The sequence below is a fragment of the Calliphora vicina genome, chromosome 4 (genome assembly GCF_958450345.1).
Source record: "Calliphora vicina chromosome 4, idCalVici1.1, whole genome shotgun sequence".
NCBI classification, from domain to species: Eukaryota; Metazoa; Arthropoda; class Insecta; order Diptera; family Calliphoridae; genus Calliphora; species Calliphora vicina.
Window position 1 is genome coordinate 42,426,196 of NC_088783.1, and position 19,436 is coordinate 42,445,631.

The window sequence follows — 19,436 nt, forward strand, 5'->3', positions numbered from 1 at the left end:
CCATTTAAAAAATAAGCTGACAGGTGTTTCGTACTTTTTCGAAATTCGGACCTTTTAGGGGAGAAAACGGGTAAAAAATGTATTTTGGTACGTTTTTGGCACCCTATGTATCTTTTAAACCAATAAGCATAGAAAAAAATTTTAAATCGTATTCTTTACTTATCAAAAAATAAAAAATATAAGTTTGGTATTTTTGGAAATTCGAAGCCTTAAGTGATAAAAATTGTTTTTATTTTTGGTACTTTTTCATAAAATATGTTTTTCTATAATTTCACATAGACATACGAATATTTTATTATGAACTCCCACAACGATACAGTAATTTATTTGAATAAAATTTTACCACCGCAATGGGGATAAAAAAGGTACCAAAAAGGGGATAAAATCGGGAAAATACATTTTATTTGAAATTATTAAGCCAATTTTGATAATTTTTTTTAACATTGGTTCCTGGATTCATACAAAAATTAACTAACAGGGTGTTATTGGGCCAAATCCGGGTAAACAGTTTGGAACTTTTTTAAAACATATTTTTTCTTGGTCAACAAATTAACAAATATTTTAATCATTTGAGACATGTCTGTAGCATAAACAATTTTGGCAAAATGGATTATTTTTAAATTTCAAACTTGAGGGGTGTTCAAGGAGGAAAAGTGAAATTGGTACTTTTCGCCTAATGGTACTTTTTTAATATTTTAAATTATTTCACTTATCGACATTAAACTTAGCTGATATGTATCTGATTGAAGTTAGTGTTAGGAATAGGGGATAATATTTAGGTACCAAAATGTGAGAACTGAACTATAGGTACTTTTTTATTCTTCTAATGGTACTTTTTAAAATTTCCTAAGTGAGTGAGAATTCTATTCGAATGGTACTTTTTGAAATTCCTTCACCAATGAACCTAGAAACAGGAAACCACAAGTATGGGCTTTCTGGTACTTTTTCTATATTCTAATGGTACTTTTTAGAATTTTCTATAAAAATGGACTTAGAAACATGAAATTAAGCGTATATGGTACTAAGTTAGTGCGAATTCTAGGGGAGACTTTTTGGTACAACTTCTTTAATCGAATGGTACTTTTTGTAATTTCTTCGCCAATGAACCTAGAAACATGAAATAAAGTTTATATGGACCCGAGTGAGTGGAAAACCACAAGTGGGGCTTTTTGGTACATTTTCTATATTCGTGCTTTATAAACCGAAGAATTTAAAAATGCGGTTACGATTCTAAAAAATTTAAACCCGATCGGTTTCAGTCTTTTTTCGGTTTTGTGATAATTTATTCAATATTAAGTACTTTAAAAACAAAATTAGTTGATAATCAGAGGTACTATTTCTTTACTGCAATGGTACTTTTTGAATATTTTATAATAATAAACCTAAAAATTTAAAATTAAGCACAAATGATTATGAATGAATTTGAATTCACAAAAGAGGACTTTCTTTAGCATTTTCTATAATAATGAACCCAGAAACATGAAATTAGACATTTACAATTAGATTCACAAAGGGAGACTTAATAGTACTATTTCCTTCTTCTAATTGGGATGGCGAAGCGCACCGGGTCAGCTAGTATTTGAAAAAAGTAATATAACGATAAGTAATCATGATTTGACATGATTTTTCTGTATAACTTTCCTAAGATTTTTAATTTATTTTAATTTTTTATTAAGTTTCATTGTATCTAATACTATAATCCTGAGTGTTTTGCTCGGCTAAATGAAGCATTCACCACTTTCTTTTAAACTACAATCAATAATTCACACCTTCCTTATTTCCAATTACTATTGGTTTTACAATATTAATCGTCTATTTAGTTAAGTATCATTAATTTACAAATCGCTTTTATTTTCAGGTTATAAAATGTATAATTTTGTTGTTAGATGATCTTTATTTTCTTAACAACTCCACTTTCAACAATTTAGTCAGGTTTTGTTTTTGCCAACTTTTTTTCTGAATATTTTATATGGGACGCAATGAAACATTTCTGCTTTAATAAATTTTACTCAAGCTAACAATTGTTGCAGCAACTTGTTGAATACACATATGTTAGTTAGTCACTATGTTCAAGTAGCTGTATTTGATTTTGTTTTTAACAAATTTTCACATCATTATTGATGGTGTGGTGAATAATTTGTAATCTATGTTTTTTTTTCTATTGTAACGCGAAAAAAGCATTAAGAAATTGACTGTATAATGGAGATATTTAGAGGAAAAAATACAGGTGTTTTAACGAAACTAAGCTTTTTTTTATTTTTCGATTTTATTTTTATTATGATTTTTATTTCGTGTATCCGATTTCAAATAACAGAATTTAATATTGCTGTCATAAATGGTTTATTATAATATCGAATTTTTAAACATTTATGCCATGAATAATAATCACCACAATATTGAACTTTGATATTCAGATTTCTTTTTAAATGGAGTAAATTTTGCGTCAAGATTATAGTTTCCAAAAAAACGGTTTCCGGTTTAACCGAAAAAGTGTGTTTTTTAAAAAACCGGTTTTGATTTTTGTCTTTTAGAAAAACCGGTTGCAGTTTTTGTCTTCAATATGAAAAATGTCTACTTAGATTTATTTTTATTTGTTGACGCTAATAAGAAATATGTTAGGAATTGTGTACTAAATAATCGGAAATATAATATTTTTGATTCTTAAGGGTCTATCTTTATGCAATTATTTTATATCTTTTACTAAATATTTTCAAATGCTAAAATTTTTTATAAAATAAAACAAAAAGGTAACAAAGTTATTCCAAAATATGTTTAAATGAGCTTTAGAAAATATGTTTCTAAAACGGTAAACCGTCTTACAAAAACCGGTTTCTCATAAAATCGAAAACCGAATCCGCACAGTGGATAATATAAGGTGAATGCATATCATAATTATTTTTTGCAAATGTTTGAAATTATCCATAAAACAAGTTCTGTCGTAAAGCTAAGCTATCAAGTAATAATTATTTGCAGAAATAATAGTTATTATGTCAACAGAAGTATTCGAAAATGGCGACAGAACACACTACTTTCGAATTTAATGATTTTGGGAGTTAAAATTATACCATATTCAAGGGCGTATTTTTAATATTTATAATTAATTTTTTCAGAATTGTTATACCTTGTTGGAAAGGGTATCTTGTCCAGATTCTATCTGTGTAATAAATTTTGTATATATTGTTAGCAGATTTGAAATTTATTCATTTAAAATATATAATGTTTTATGGGTTACCTACGTAACTTTGTCTAGGATTTTAACTATTGGCGTCATTTGCCGCCGATCTAGTTTTAACATAGAATTAAAGTTTAACTTATTATCAAAAATATATATTAAAACTAGCTGCCTTTTGCTGCGTAAACAAATGGTATGCAAAAATGTTGAGCAACTCAGACATTTAAGAAAAAAAATTATCAACTTTTTTTGATTTTAGTTGCTTTTCATTGCTTATTTTTTTATTCTACAAATTTATAACAATTGCCCAATTCACAATTGGTGTTGTAGCGTTGTATCGTTGTATGTCGTAATTTTTTTATTAATGTTTTGTTTTTGTTTCGAAAAATTTGTTTGAAAAATATTTACGACATACAACGCTACAACACTACAACATCAATTGTGAATTGGGCAAATATAAAAAGTTAATTTAGTTCTTAACCAAATAGTGTTTTAATTTTTTTAACCGGATGAAAATTGTAAAAGTTATTTAACTTTTCATTTACACCTTTTATAGTATTTTCTCACTCAGCGGAGAGAAATACTTTATTCATTATTTCATTATTAATGAAACATTTATGAATTGTCCATAATTGTTTAAAATTTTAAAATCGGTCTAAAAATATGGGAGTTAGAGATACTATTTTTACAAAAACTCAAAACATAACTTTTTTTTTAATAATTCGATTTTTATTAATATGATTAAAAATACATATTAAAGCCTAAAGTCCCACCTATTTTCCACTGTTATCCGGTCGAGTTTGCAAAGATGAAAAATCCGGTTGACCGGTTTTCGGTTTTGGATACTCTAATCAAGATCCTCAAAACCTTCAGATCGTAATTTTTGCGATCGCAGATTATGATTCTGAAATCAACCTTGGAAGGTTTAAAATGGTGGATCCATTCATCAGTTTTTATTTACTTTACTTTACATTTGTTTAATTTGTTGTCGCTAAAACGAAATATGAAGTCTGACTTTTAAAATACAATAAGATGAATCCAATATGGCGGATCAAAAATATGTATAACAGGATAATTCCGTCCAATTAGAGAATAAGGCAAATATGGACAACTAAATTATGTATTATAAAATAATCCTGCAGATTTTTGTATTGTAGAAGTTTCTGCCTCTTAACATCACAATGTTTAAATTCGTCCTGCATGAAAAAGTCATAAACATAAGGGGATACTTTTTAGTGACTTCTAGAAGTAATGAATACGAACACTTTAAAAGCAATAATTCAACATTATGGTCTTTTTAATAACTTTTATGTAATTTTGAAGGGTACATATCTGTCATTTATTCTCACTTAATTATTAAACACTATAGTGTAAACAACAAAGTTGATTGCATCGAAAATGTCGAACAATGCGACATATGCGGAAAGTTTTGCTTTACAAACTTTAAAAAGGTAAAAAAAGATGTCGAATAATTTTTTTAGGGTAATTATGACAAAATAAACTCAGAACAGCCATCAGAAACTAATTTGCAAATTAGGATAGGATTTTATTGAAAAACTAATGAAAACGAACTAATAAACAAATTTCGAATAGATCGGGCGACTAAAAGTTAGTAAATCTTTAATTTAAAAAAAATGAGAAAAAAAATTTCACGTGCTAAAATTATCACATCACTTACAAAACAGCTGACGAACAAAAACTAAAAGTCAGAATGCATTTCGACATTCGAGGGAAATGTTATCAAAGCTGTAAATAAAGTCACAGTTAAATTTAAAAAAAATTATAATTACTTTTTGAGATAATTGGTGTTTTGTAATGCATGCCTTCAGACACTCTTGCGGGTTAGAGGGTTAATTTGAAAAACAGTGCCGCTGAAGCACACCGATTGCTCACCGAAGTTTTTGGTGAACGTGATCCAACGGTATCAACGTGCGAGAGATGGTTTGAGCTATTCAGAAGTTGTGATTTCGACACGGAAGACAAAGATCGCCCAGGCCAGCCAAAAATATTTGCAGACCAAGAATAGTAGGCAGTACTCCATGAAGATTGTTTTCAAACTCAACAAAAGCTTTCAATAACATTGGGAGCTACTCAATCAGCAATTTCAAAACGTTTTCGAGCAGCAGGATTCATCCAAGAGCAGAAAATTTTGGCACCATACGAATTGAAGATGAGAGACCTTGAAAGACGCGAAGTGTAAGAGATCAAATGTGAAACCCAGACAACCAGCCGAATTGATACCATAGCCAAATATCCATGGCGCTAAGGTAATGCTCTGTATTTGGTGAGACCAAAAGACTCCCATCTATTATGAGCTGCTGAAATCTGACCTGACCATCACAGGGAACTTGCACCGAACGCATCTGATTCGTTCGAAGCAAGCATTTTCCGAAAAACGCCAAGAATATGCGGCTAAATATAAAATCGTAATATTCCATTATGACAACGCTAGGCCACATTATCAATATTATTATTTATTAATATTACTATTTAGAAAGAAGTGATTGGGAAGTTTTTTACTCACCCGTCTTATAGTTAATCCAGACCTTGCCCCGTCCGAATACTATTCCTATCGATCGATGCAGAACGCTCTCTCTGGGATACGCTTCACTTTGGAACATAGTATCCGAAATTGGCCTCTAAATATGAGCAGTTCTTTTGGCGCGGAATCCATATGTAGCCAGAAAGATGAGAAAAGTTCATATCTAACAATGGCCAATATTACTCCCATCTAAACAATTCATTCAATAAATTTGATAAATTTTTTACAAAAATTACAAACACCATGAAAATATATAGTAAATCTTGTAATTTGAACGCTTTCTATTTTGACCTATTCAAATCAGTTGACCCTTTAACGCAGCTTAACATTAATTAACCACAAATTACAATCAGAGTTCAGTTCTTTCAAACACATCAAATAAAAACCTACTCTTAAATAAACACACAGATGCAAACATCTTTAAATTAACATAGACATAATCAAATTATACACAGTATTACACGTATCTACGTAATTAACTGGTTTATTTGGCACATTGTTACAAACTGGCAGACTGACTCGACTCCTCTTGAAGTTCACATCATTAAATTGGTAACGTTTTCATTATGCGATGACTACGATGCGATGTGTATTACCTTTTGTTTTTGTTTATTTTGCGCAAACTTAATGTGCAAGAAAAACAATAACAAAAACAATGACCCCTTAAAACTTAAACACATATTAGTTAATAGTTGTAAGAGAGGGAATACGCTCAAAGAAAGAATGTGCATAAAATAGCTGTTGGAGAAATGAAACTAACACAGAACTAGTTATGTAACTGGTTCTTTGGGTTCAAGTATTCTACTTTTTGTGAAAGGAACTTATCCCTTTTATGGTTATCACAACCAAGTTTTTTCTCTGTGTGATTGGAACAAATTGAAATCCAGGCAAAATGCGAGGAATATAAAACAATGTAAAGCAGCTTGTTATTATCAGCACTTTTGTCAGAAAATTAAAAAATGTTCATTTAATTTCAACAATTTCTTTAAATGTATAACTCAGTTCCTAGTCGAAATAAACATTTTCACTTTTGAAGCCATAGGATGTTCCTAGAATTTACGCAAGATTTGTATTAAATAGAAAAATACAGCTGTTTTTTATTGGATCATAAAACGCACAGGATAGGCCTCCCCGGTTATACTCATTTGACACTTTGTGGAAACATTATCTTGAAGACCAAGAGTTGGAGGTATTACTCCATGCAGATTTTTACAAAACTCAACAAGAGCTTGCAGAATCATTAGGAGCTACTCAAGCAGCAATTTCAAAACGTGAAGCAGGATTCACTCCAAATCAGGGAAATTGGGTACCATACGAAATACGATTTTGCATGTTCGAAATGATATGAACGCTATAAAAGAAAATAATTTTTGGACCGAACCATTACTTGCGATGAAAAATGGATCCATTACGATAACCCGAATTGTAAGAGATCGCATGTGTAGCTCAGCCAACCACCCGAATCGTTACCAAAGCCAAATATTCATGGCGCTAGTGTAATTGTCTGTTTTTGGTGGGAGCAAAAGGGTCCGATCAATTATGAGCTGCTGATAACTGACCAGATCATCACAGGGATGATGTACTGAATGCAAGTGATTCGATTTAATGCGAGAATTTGCCAAATAACGCCCAGAATATGCGGCCAGACATGAAACCGTAATATTCCATCATGACAACGCTCGGACACATTTTGAAATATCTGTAAAAAAGTATTTAGAATGAAGTGGTTTTGATCGATGCGGAACGCTCCCACTAGCACGCGCTTCGCTTTGGAACATAGTATCCGATATTGGCTTGATTCATTCTTGGCCTCTAAAGATGAGCAGTTGTTTTGGCTCGGAATCCATATGTTGATAGAAAGATGGGAAAATGCCATAGCTAACAATGGTTAATATTTTGAATAAATTTATATTGTAAAAATGTTTCAAAATAAAAGCTAAAAACTTGAAAAAATCCCGAATTTTGAAGTCATACAATGATTACGATTTTTAATTTTCGACCCCATAAACCGTATTCAGGACCAAGATAGTGGGGTAATATATTCATGTCCATCTGTATGTTGAAATCAACTTTTCGTAGCCCCCAAATAATTTACATACATAATACATACATCATACCTGGTTCGGACAAATAGCTGAGATATAAAGAAAAAACCAGAACAATATCGATTTTCGGCCTATTATTTATCTATATTTGGATTACTAAGTTATTAATATAGACAATATGGATATCTAATGAAGATATTTCAAAATGCTTTGCAACGGCGTATATTTTTTAACACGAATTTTTTTTCATCAAAAAAATATTTATTTTTCATATATTTTAAAGTTTAGGTTAAGATTTTAATACTTATTGTAAATTTCTAAAAAGAAAGATTCAATAAAGAAAAAAATTTAAAAAAACTATTTTGAAAAAAAATTAAGAAAAGTATTTTGAAAACAAAACTTTTTCAAAGTCATAGACAACATATGTATACAATATGGATATCTAATGATAGACATCTCAAATATCTTTCCAACGGTGTATATAACGTCATAGAAATTTGAACCATCAATAGGTCAAAATAGCGAAATTTTTAAACCCGATTTTTATACCCTTCACCTTCGTGAGAAGTTTATATATAAGTTTGTCATTCCGTTTGTAATTTCCACAATATAATTTTCCGACCCTATAAAGCAGAGTTTCCAAAAAACCGAAGAATTTCAAACCGCGGTTTCGGTTTTACAAAATTAATGTAGGAAGTGCTATAAAAATTTAAAATTCAAGAGGATAAAGAAAAAATTGGTACCTTTTCTTTTAATTGTACCATTTTAATATGTATTTTAAATTAGTTAGCTTATATATAATCAAGGGGCTCAATGGTATTATGATCCCAAAAAAGGAGAACTAAACCAAACTAAGGAATACTTTTTCGTTCTTAAAATGATACTTTTGAATGTTCTATAATATCGACCCTAGAATCTAGAAATTACTTCGATTTCATATTTGATGGGGGTTCAAGTAAAATTGTTAGCCACACATGCTTCTGAATTAAAATATGTTTTAATTCTGAGTTAAAATTCACGAAATGTGACTTTAGTATTACCTTTCTTTAGCATTATCTATAATAGTGGATCCAGAATCATGATGATGAGTGGGAATACAAAATGTGGGTATTTATGGTACTTTTTTTTATTCTAATAATACGTTTCGAATGAGCTAGAATCCACATTACAATGAATCAATAAACATGGAACTAGAGACATGTTATCCTTAATTAGTATTAATTCACAAAGGCAGACTTAATAGTACTATTTCTATCCTCCAAGTGGCGAAGCACACCGGGCCATACTTTTATCGGATATTTGAAAATAATTAAGTCTTTGCAACAAAAATTTTGCATTATTGTTTTAAAATTAAATAAATAAACAGTCATTTGAAGTTAAATTGTCCGGAAATACTCGTCTGATCAATATTTTTTAATGAGTTTGGGCATTCTTTATTAACAGGTTTCCTTGCCTAGCCGGCGGAAGGTAGCCTGCAACATCATCTGATGCAATTATTGTAATACAATTTAAAAAATTTTAAGAAATCTTAAGATATTTTAACTGATTTGTTTTTAGAGAAATTAGATGAACCATTGAATGAAAAAATTTGTTTTTCTTTTCTAAATTTAGATTTTTTTTTACTGAAAATAAATTAAAAGTGAAAACCAATGAATAATTGTCGGTTTCGGTTTTAGGCCTTGAAAAACCACGGTTTCGGTTAAAACCGAACACGAAACTCTACTATAAAGTATATATATATATTCTGGATCTTTATAGATAGCGGAGTCGATTAAGCCATGTCCGTCTGTCTGTCTGTTGAAATCAATTTTCTGAAGACTCCAGATATCTCCGGGATCCAAATCTTCAATAATTTTGTCAGACATAATCTTAAAATCAGCAAAATCGGTCCACAAATGGCTGAGATATGAAGAAAAAACCAGGACAACCTCGATTTTTTTTGACTATTTTTGACCTATATCTGGATTACTAAGTCATTAATATAGACAATATGGACATCTAATGATAGATATTTCAAAGACCTTTGCAACGACGTATATAAGACCATAGTAGGACCTACAATGGGTCAAAATATTTCTTAAACCGAATTTTTTTTCACCAAAAAAAAAAATTTCAAAAACCAAAAAATTGTTTTTAAAATTTTTAAAAAAAAAAATTTTAAAATAACAATTCGAAAAAAAAAATTTTCTAAAAATTAAAAAAAAAAATTTTAAATATTTAAAATTTGTATTTTGAAGTATAATTTGGTGAAAGAAATTTATGACCGATTATGGCCAATAGGCTAAGTTATTGAAAATAATAAATTAATAAAAAAAATATATCCGCAAAAAAACTACTATAGATATGTAATGATAGACATTTCAAACACCTATAGAATGACGTATGTATATAACCATATAGTAATTTAAACCGACAATGGGTCAAAATCGGGAAAAATATTTTTTGACCCAAAACATTTTTTTTACCATCAAATATTTCTCATCAATAATAAAGTTTTTCACACAAATTTATTGAAATCTTTATCTTAAACTGTACTACTTGTGAAGGGTATATAAGATTCGTCATAGCCGAATATACCTCGTTGTCTGGTTTTTTGTTTATCTGTTCCTTTATTAAATTCCTAAAAGTATGCATTTATTTTTTTAAATACTGTTAAATATTCATCTTATCAAGTATTTCAAAATTTTTTCGAGTGTAAAATCTATTCACATTCATGATTCATTTTTACAAACATGTGTGAACAAAATTTCGCACGAAAGAGAATTGAACTCATGTGTAAAAAACAAACAAAAAGCAACAACAATGTAATAGAAATCAAACAATAGTGCGTATTTAACTATTTATACAATTTCAAAACACTTAAAAATAACTTTAAAGAAAATACCCGTCAATCGCTTTACTTTATTGGAAATACTTTAAATGCGAGCAATTCAACTGCTTCAACAAAAAAAGACAATAAGGCAATTAAAATTACAAATAATGTAGATTTTGATGCGTTTTAAACGAGACTTGATATATATAAGATGAATTAAAAAAAAAAAATGCTGTAAAACAATTTATCAGTTAAACAATTGGCGGTGAACGAAACAACAATTACAAGTTACATTAAACAACGACTTTAAGTGAAGGTTAGTTACTTCAGTTGTAAGTTGTTTGTTGTTTCATATGTTGTAAGAGATTTTGAGCAAACCTAAACGTGCTGCATCTTGTTTAACACATGTGTGTAAAGAAAAGTAGGGTATTTGTAGAAAAATCTTTGGTTTTTATACAAATAATTTTTGTCATTGATGAATATTTTTGTATTTCATTGCATTATTTTCACGTTTTTTGTATGTAGTTTTCTTGTTCGAATGAAAGCAAATTTATACTGTTTGTTTACACATGAATTTTGTTGATTAAACACTTTTTTTTGTTAAGTTTCACTTTCAAAATCTGTAATGAAAAACACTCTAATGCAGCAGCATGGATAAATGAATAATGATGATCATGATGATGATGATGATGGCACTTACTACTGTTTTCATTTACATGTTTGATGGATTTTTAAGTTTTTGTTGTCGTTGTTATTGTTATTGTAATAAGTTCAGCAACATTTAATGCCAACAGAGTTAAGTTCGTTCGTGCAACATTGATCTATGTACGTCTGTCTGTCCGTCTGTCGCTTGGTCTGTTTGTTTTTTTTATTGTATTGCAGCTGTTCACAGTGAGATCACAGTGTTTGATACTGTTCAACTTGTCGCGTTGGTTTTTCTTAACTTTTTTGGGAAATGTTTCATTGGCTTCATTATAAAATCAAGACAAAAACAAAAATAACAAAAAACACATTGTTTGTTTTTCTTCTTCATTTTAAGTAATATCATGTATTTCCACTTTACATTAGTTTAACATAACGTTGGTAACATGTTTTCAAAAGACTTGCATAAATAAACAAATAAATCAAAATATGTTCCAACGGATGTTGATTAAAATGAAAACCAAAAAAAAAAAAAAAGTAAAATGAGAGAGATGATGTCTCCATAACTATTTGCAAATCAATTAATACAGAAGTTTTTTAATATTATACAAGGAAACATAATTTACGGGTCATTAAATTTCCCAGATACTCTGTTCATAAGTGAAGCGTATCACAGAGAAAGTGTTCTGCATTGATCGAAACAAATATTAGTCGGATGGGGTACGATCTGGACTATAAATCGGGTGAGACAAAACTTCCCAACCACTTCATTCTAAATACTTTTTAACAGGTATTGCAACATGTGGCATATTAAGGTTTCATGTATGGCCACATATTTTGGACTTTTTCGGCCAATGCTCTTTTCAAACGAATCAGTTGCGTTCGGTACAGGTTCACTGTGATGGTCTGGTCAGATTTTAGCAGCTTGCTGGTCGCTCATTTTGAAATTGCTGCATGAGTAGCTCCCAAAAGGCTTACATCCGAAAAATACATTAACACTCAGAGAGATGACTTATAAGGCAGACATCCGGAAAATATAATAAACGCGAATATATCTCTTACTATACCTAACATCAAAAGATGGGAATATATTGTAAATATTGGTTACATACTAGGGTTCCTACGAGGGAAAAATTTCATGGGAATTCCCGGGAATAATTTTTTGTTAATTATCGGGAAATGTTTGTCGGGAATTTCTTGATAAGTTTTCTTTTAAAAGTTACAATATTTAGATACGTTTCGTTTATTTAGATACTAAATTTGTTGCTAATTAAATTATTATATTATATCAATAGATTTTTCACAGATAGTCAGTTGGTAAAGAAGTATTACTGTTGAAATAACCGAATTGTTTTCACTCTCCGGGAATTCCCGGGAATATTTTTTTGTTAATTATCGGGAAATGTTTGTCGGGAATTTTCGGGAAATTCTTAAGTTTTTTAATCAAACAAAGAATTTATTGGTTTCATACTGATTAAAGCTACGACTGTGATAAACCCATATAAAGGCTGGACTAACAACCAAATATAGTTAGTTTATACTGGTAAAATTATAGTCAATTTATTCGAAAAAAAATTTCTGGTTTTTAGTTTAATTTAGTGTTAAAAAATACCCGGAATTCGCGGGAATGAAACGATTTTTTAATTTCCTCCCGGGAAAGAAAAAAGTCCGTGAAATTAGGAATTTTTGAATGAAACACATTTTTTGAATAAAAAATTAGTTTATTTTTCAACATAGACTCCTTTGAGCTCTATGTACTTCGAGGTCATCAAAATATTTTTATACCCTTCACCATGAGTGGCAAGGGTATATACATATAGTTTGTTATTCCGTTTGTAATTTCTACATTTTTCATTTGCGACCCCACAAAGTATATATATTCTGAATCGTTATAGCCATGTCCGTCTGTGTGTCCGTCTGCCCCCAAATAACTTACATACACGAATGATACATGAATATCTCCGAAATTCTTCCGGCTCGGTTGCTATTTAAAATCGAGAAAATCGGTCCACAAATGGCTGAGATATAAGGAAAAAACCAGGACAACCTCGATTTTTGACCTATTTTTGACCCATATCTGGATTACTAAATCATTTTTATAGACAATATGGATATCTAATGATAGATATTTCAAAGACCAGTGCAACGACGTATATAAGACCATAGTAAGTTGGACAAAATCGGAAAAAATATTTTTAACCCGAATTTTTTTTTCACCAAAATTTTTTTTCATTAAATATTAAAAAAAAAATTTTTTTTAAATTAAAAAAAAAAAAATTTAAATTTAAAAAACAATTTCGAAAAAACAACTGGAAAAAAAATTTAAATTTTGTTTACCTAAAAATATTTAAAATTTTTATTTTAAAGTATAATTTGGTGAATATTTACTTGTTTTTTTGTGATATGATTTTATCGTTGGAGTCAAATCTCTGTCCGTCGAGACATTTCTTAAGGTTTGGAAACAAGAAATAGTAACTCGGGGCTAAAACCGGATAATAGGGTGGAAGATGGGGCATTTCGTAGCCTAATTCATGGATTTTTGTCATGGAAACTCCACATGTGTGAACCCTTTTGTGCATCCGATTGTGAGCACACACGGCAGCCATCTTGTGGAAACATTTTTCATACCCAAGTGATCATTCAAAATTGAAACCACTGAGTCATATGAAATGCCTATGGCTTCCACAATCTCTCGCACTTTTAATTTTCAATTGTTTCGGGTGTTGATGCCTCAACTGGTCTTCAAGAACGTTTGGCATCTTCCGTGCTTTTGCGGCCACAAAGAAGTTCAGCAAACCACTTTTTATACCCTTCACCTTCGTGAGAAGGGCATATATAAGTTTGTCATTCCATTTTCCGACCCTATAAAGTATATATATTCTGGATCCTTATAGTTAGCGGAGTCGATTAAGCCATGTCCGTCTGTCTGTTGAAATCAACTTTCCGAATCCTCAAAATAACTTACATACACGATTCATACATCAGTATCTCCGGCATTCTTCCGGCTCGATTGCTATTTAAAATCGAGAAAATCGGTCCACAAATGGCTGAGATATAAGGATAAAACCAGGACAACCTCGATTTTTGTCCTATATCTGGATTACGAAGTCATTAATATCGACAATATGGATATCTAATGATAGATATTTCAAATACCTTTTCAACGACGTATATAAGACCATATTAAGTTGGAATTTTTTGTTTCACCAAAATTTGTTTTTTTCACTAAATTAAAAAAAAATTAAAAAATAAAAATTACAAGAAAAAAACTAAAAAACAATTAAAAAAAAACAACTGGAAAAAAATGTAAATTTTGTTTACCTAAAAATATTTAAAATTTTTATTTTAAAGTATAATTTGGTAATATAGAGCCGAATATAGCTCTCTTACTTGTTTACTATTGAAATAGATGGTGGAGAGTTCCCACAGCGAAATTAAGTATACCCCTGTTTTACCATTGAAACTGATGGTGTAGAGTTCCCATATTATTTAACAAGCTTAGAATTTATTTGAGTGATGCATAATATGCAGACGAAATTCACTTTTTCCCAATTTCTCCTCAAGTCACAAGGTAGTCTGGCTGTCAATGGCTGTCAATGGCTGTCAAACGCAAACTAAATGACGCAGCTTGTTCAAATTTTGACAGGAGTCAACTGACATATATATGCCTGTTCCCTTCAGTTAAGAGCCTGGAAATTGAAAAAGTCACGGACTTATTGACACTGACGGATATTCTGGATCCTTATAGAATTCCAGGACGTCCTAGCCATGTCCGTCCGTCTGTCTGTTAAAGGCACGATATGGCCTAGACGTCTGAACTTACATAGGTGGATGAAATTGTTCCTCTAATTTGATTGAAATTTTTTGCCTATTTTCAATACCAAAATTTCTGATTAACAAAGAATATTTGAGGTAAATTACATCCCATTAAATCCTATCAAGACGGTCGGACGGACGGACATAGCTAGATCGTCTTAGAATTTTATAAGGATCCAGAATATATATACTTTTGTTTGTCGATGTATTGCAAATTTACAAGATCAATATATCCCTCCATCTTTTTGGTGGCAAATAAATCCAAAATGTTTAAAAAAAAGTGACCTTTAACCTTTTTAGAAAATGTAGGCCGATATTGAAGAAATACTAAGCGTAAATATGTATTTTAGGATTCCAGTCATTTCTGAAATATTCTGGAATGGTTTTGTTTTTATCTGTAGGGTACCCACAAAATTCTACTCAGCCTCAAAAAAAACATTTTGTTTTTAAAATCTTTGTTTAAATTTGGCAATCGTATTTATTCTGTGTTGTTCTCTGTTATCTCGATTGTCTTTACCGAAATGTTGAAATGTCAAGGTTAATGAATATGTAATATTTATAATTTTGGTTTGTAGGTTGTGCAATTGTTATCCAAATTTTGAGAACTACTTGGGTGGGTTTTAACAAACAATACATGATAATAATGAGAATTGTTTTAAAAAAATAAAACAAAATTTATATAAACAAATCATACCAAGATTATAGCTAATAAAAGTTCTTTTTTTGTTTGTTTAATTTACAGGATGCCGATACAGTAGAACGTCTTAATGAATCTGGAGAACTGAGACAGTTATTAAAACCCTACAAGGTAGGCTTTACTTTTGTTTACATTAATTTCCATTAAAAAAAATTAAACTGAAAAGAAAAATTTCATAATAACTAATTAAAATTCTGGGTTATTTCTATTCACAGTCAATATCAACAACCTACACCTGTCAAACATGCGGTGGCTATCGTTTGTTACCATGTCCCTCATGTAATGGCTCCAAGAAATCCGTACATCGAAACCATTTCACAGCCGAATTTGTGGCACTCAAGTGCATGAATTGTGATGAGGTGGGCTTGGTAAAATGTCACAACTGTTAGAAGACCGTCTGTACGTCTGTCTGTCCAGCTGTCTGCTGTTGCAAGAGAGAGAGATGGATGGAGTGTTTTGGCAACAGTGACCAACTAAACTGCCACAAAACAATAGCATTGTTTACATTACTGTGACAATGACAATGAACAAACTATAAGATTGACAGTGTTTAAAAGTGGGTGACATACAAAATCCGCGTAAAATTTTAAATAACTACCCGTAATGTGTTAAAATTAAAATAAAAAAATAAAACAGAAAGAAGGCGTGCGTGTGTTGCAACAGACAACGACTTTAGACTAGTGATTAAATTCTTTAGAATTTTTTTTTTTTATAAAATTAAAAGAAAACAATTATATTATATTTTATTTAAGCATGAATTAAATAAAAAAAATAAACATTTATATATTTTTTTTATATGTATTGTATGAGCGTATGTTTTTTTAATTAAGTGAGTGTAATTAGCAATAATTTTATTTTATTATTATTATTTTTTTTATTATTTCTTTTTATAGTCTTTATTATTACATTTAATTAATCGATATAATCTTTAAGCTTTTTAATTGTTGCAAAAAAACTGAAATGAATGTAAGAAAAATGTGCAATTTTTATATAAGAAAAGAAAAAAAATTGTTTCTTTAACTTTTTTTCAAAATAAAAATAAAAAATGTAATTAATATAATTTTTATATCTTATTTCTTAACAAACAAACAATCACAACGAAACAACTATTAACAAACAGCAAACAGTGTAACTATTGTTAATTTACCTAATTATTCTAGTTAATAACATTATTTTTATTATTATTATTATTTTATGATATTAATTTTAATTTTTAAACCATTTTCTTTTTCTTATTTTGTATTTGCAAATAAAATCCCAGCAAAATTTTTGTGTGCCAACCAATTTACTTGAATGAGTCATTTTATTAATTTAATTTTAAGCTGATCTACACCATTTCCAATTTTTAATTGTATTAAAAATTTCTGAAATACAAATGGAAATTTCTGAAATATAATTGCAATATTCTGAAATAGAATTAGAAACGTCTAAACTACAATTGGAAATAATATAGTTCAGAGGCAGGCTTTGACATGCACTTAGGGTGAACTAGGAAAATAGGTTATGGGAAGGTGGATAGAGGAAGTAGTGTTTTTGGACATTTGATTTGAATTTTCCTCTTTTGAAAGTGGTACGAAAGTGATGCATACCGAGCAATCTTCCAGCCAGCTGCTACGCAAGTCGAAAGGAATGATGCGACCGAGTTGTATACACGCAGAGAAAAAACATGGTTGTGATAACCATAAACTAAGAGCAACATATTATGATCAGATTTATGCTTGTAGTCCAAAATATATTATGATCATTATTGGTATCATGAAATATCATAATATGTTCAAAAATAATCATATTATGATACAAATCAATCATAGCATGTTCTGAAATAATGATATAAATCAATCATAACATGACCCAAAGTAATCATATTTATGACCCAATTAAATCGTATTATGATCCAATAAAATCACATTATGATCCAAAGTAATCATATTATTATTAAAATTTATTTTTATAAATACAAAATTTTATTTTAATAGGTTTTAGTTTTTAGGTACTAAATTCCCAATTAAAATATTATTGATAAATTCATTGAAATTTATTGGAAAGTTAAAGATAATATACAAATAAAACTATAAAGCGAATTGGAATTGGTGGGAAAAAGACTATTAAAAGTAAACATAATTTGTTTGCATCTTAAACATATTATGACTACATAATATAATATGTTTACCTATTTATCATTATTTAGTTGTCCGAACCATATTCATGTTTATAACATTTAATGGTTACAGAAACTAAAATATTGTTTAAATTAAATTAAAACAACAATTATATGTTTACGACAACAATATGTTGTTATAACGTGATATACAGTGGTGGCCACCAATTTAAGACAAATACTTGAATTTTTTTCATCAACTGAATTTTAAGTGCGATAGAGCCAAAATAAAAGGACCTCAAGGGTATGAAATTTATTATTAATGTTTGTAGTTTCTGGAAAATGTTTGGAAAAATCGGTAAAACATATATGGACAAAGATATGTGGAAATACGTTGACCCACCTCAGCGAACATCCGCTGTTAATAACATGATATGACCAAAACTAATGGAACTAAAAATACGAAATTTGGTCCGAATATTTTATAATAATAAAAATATAATGATATAAATGTGAGAAAATATGTTTATTTAAAAAAAAAATTTTTTGGTCAAGTTGTAGAACAATTTTATGTGTTCGTGGTGAATATGTATGAATTGACACAGTCGAATAAAACACACTTGTGTGTTAAAACAGTCCTCATGCATACATATTTGTGGAAATATTTGAAAAAATAATTGACAATCACGTGGAATTTAGAAAATAATTTTTGTCTTAAATTCGTGGCCACCACTGTATATGGGGCATTTCATGTCAAGTGAACCAACTTTTGAAATCGATGTCTTCCGATCGGGATGAAATTTGCACCAAGTTAGCTCTATTGGATAGTAACTCAGACACAATTTTTCAACAACATCGGTCGAGAACTCTGAGTTATAGGGGGTAAAATTTTGACAATTTGGTCAAACAGGGGTTTTTTCTTATCCATGTAACTTATTACCTATTGTTCTTAGCAAAATGTGTCCCAAATAGTATAGATAGCTATTTCTTCGATCTTTCGAAAAAAAATATTTAAAAAAAAAAATAAAAAAATTTAATATTTTTTTTCCGAAATCAAAAACTTTTTTGACTTTTTTTTAAAATACGTCCTTTTTTTTTTTTTTTTTTTTTTTTTTTTTCTTAAAATAAAGTTTAGATATTTTCCTTGAACACCTACTTGGTCGCTTAGTGGGATGCGAGTGGGATATCTATCAAAATAAATATTTTGTAACTCAAAACATAAAATTTTTGACTTTTTTTGCAAAATCAAAAACTTTGTTGACTTTTTTTTTTCAAAATGGACCCTTTTTTAATCTTTTTTTTTAGGTCAAACAAAAGCTTAGATATTATCCTTGAAGACCCTTTTGGTCGCTTAGTGGGATGCGAGTGGGATATCTATCAAAATAAATATTTTTTAACTCAAGACTTACAATTTTTGACTTTTTTTTTTGCAAATACGATTTTTTTTTCCAAATGGGCCCTTTTTTTAAAATTTTTTTTGTAGTCAAAAGAAAGCTTAGGTCCATTCCTTTAAGATATTTTTAGTCCCTTAGTGGGATGCGAGTGGGATATCTATCAAAATAAATATTTTGTAACGCAAGACATACAATTTTTTAATTTTTTTTTGCAAAAT

At 29.6% G+C, this 19,436-nt stretch overlaps 1 protein-coding gene across 1 annotated transcript in view; it reads left to right on the forward strand.

The window, feature by feature from the left end:
* The window catches only part of LOC135958370 (glutaredoxin domain-containing cysteine-rich protein CG12206-like), an 89,625-nt gene extending 73,291 nt beyond the window's left edge, over window positions 1–16,334 (forward strand). Inside the window, exons 3-4 of the mRNA XM_065509275.1 lie at window positions 15,772–15,837; window positions 15,942–16,334. Of these exons, the coding sequence (XP_065365347.1) occupies window positions 15,772–15,837; window positions 15,942–16,115 (240 nt within the window). The 3' untranslated portion in view covers window positions 16,116–16,334. The remainder of the gene's footprint in view (window positions 1–15,771; window positions 15,838–15,941) is intronic.
* Window positions 16,335–19,436: the final 3,102 nt, after the last annotated feature.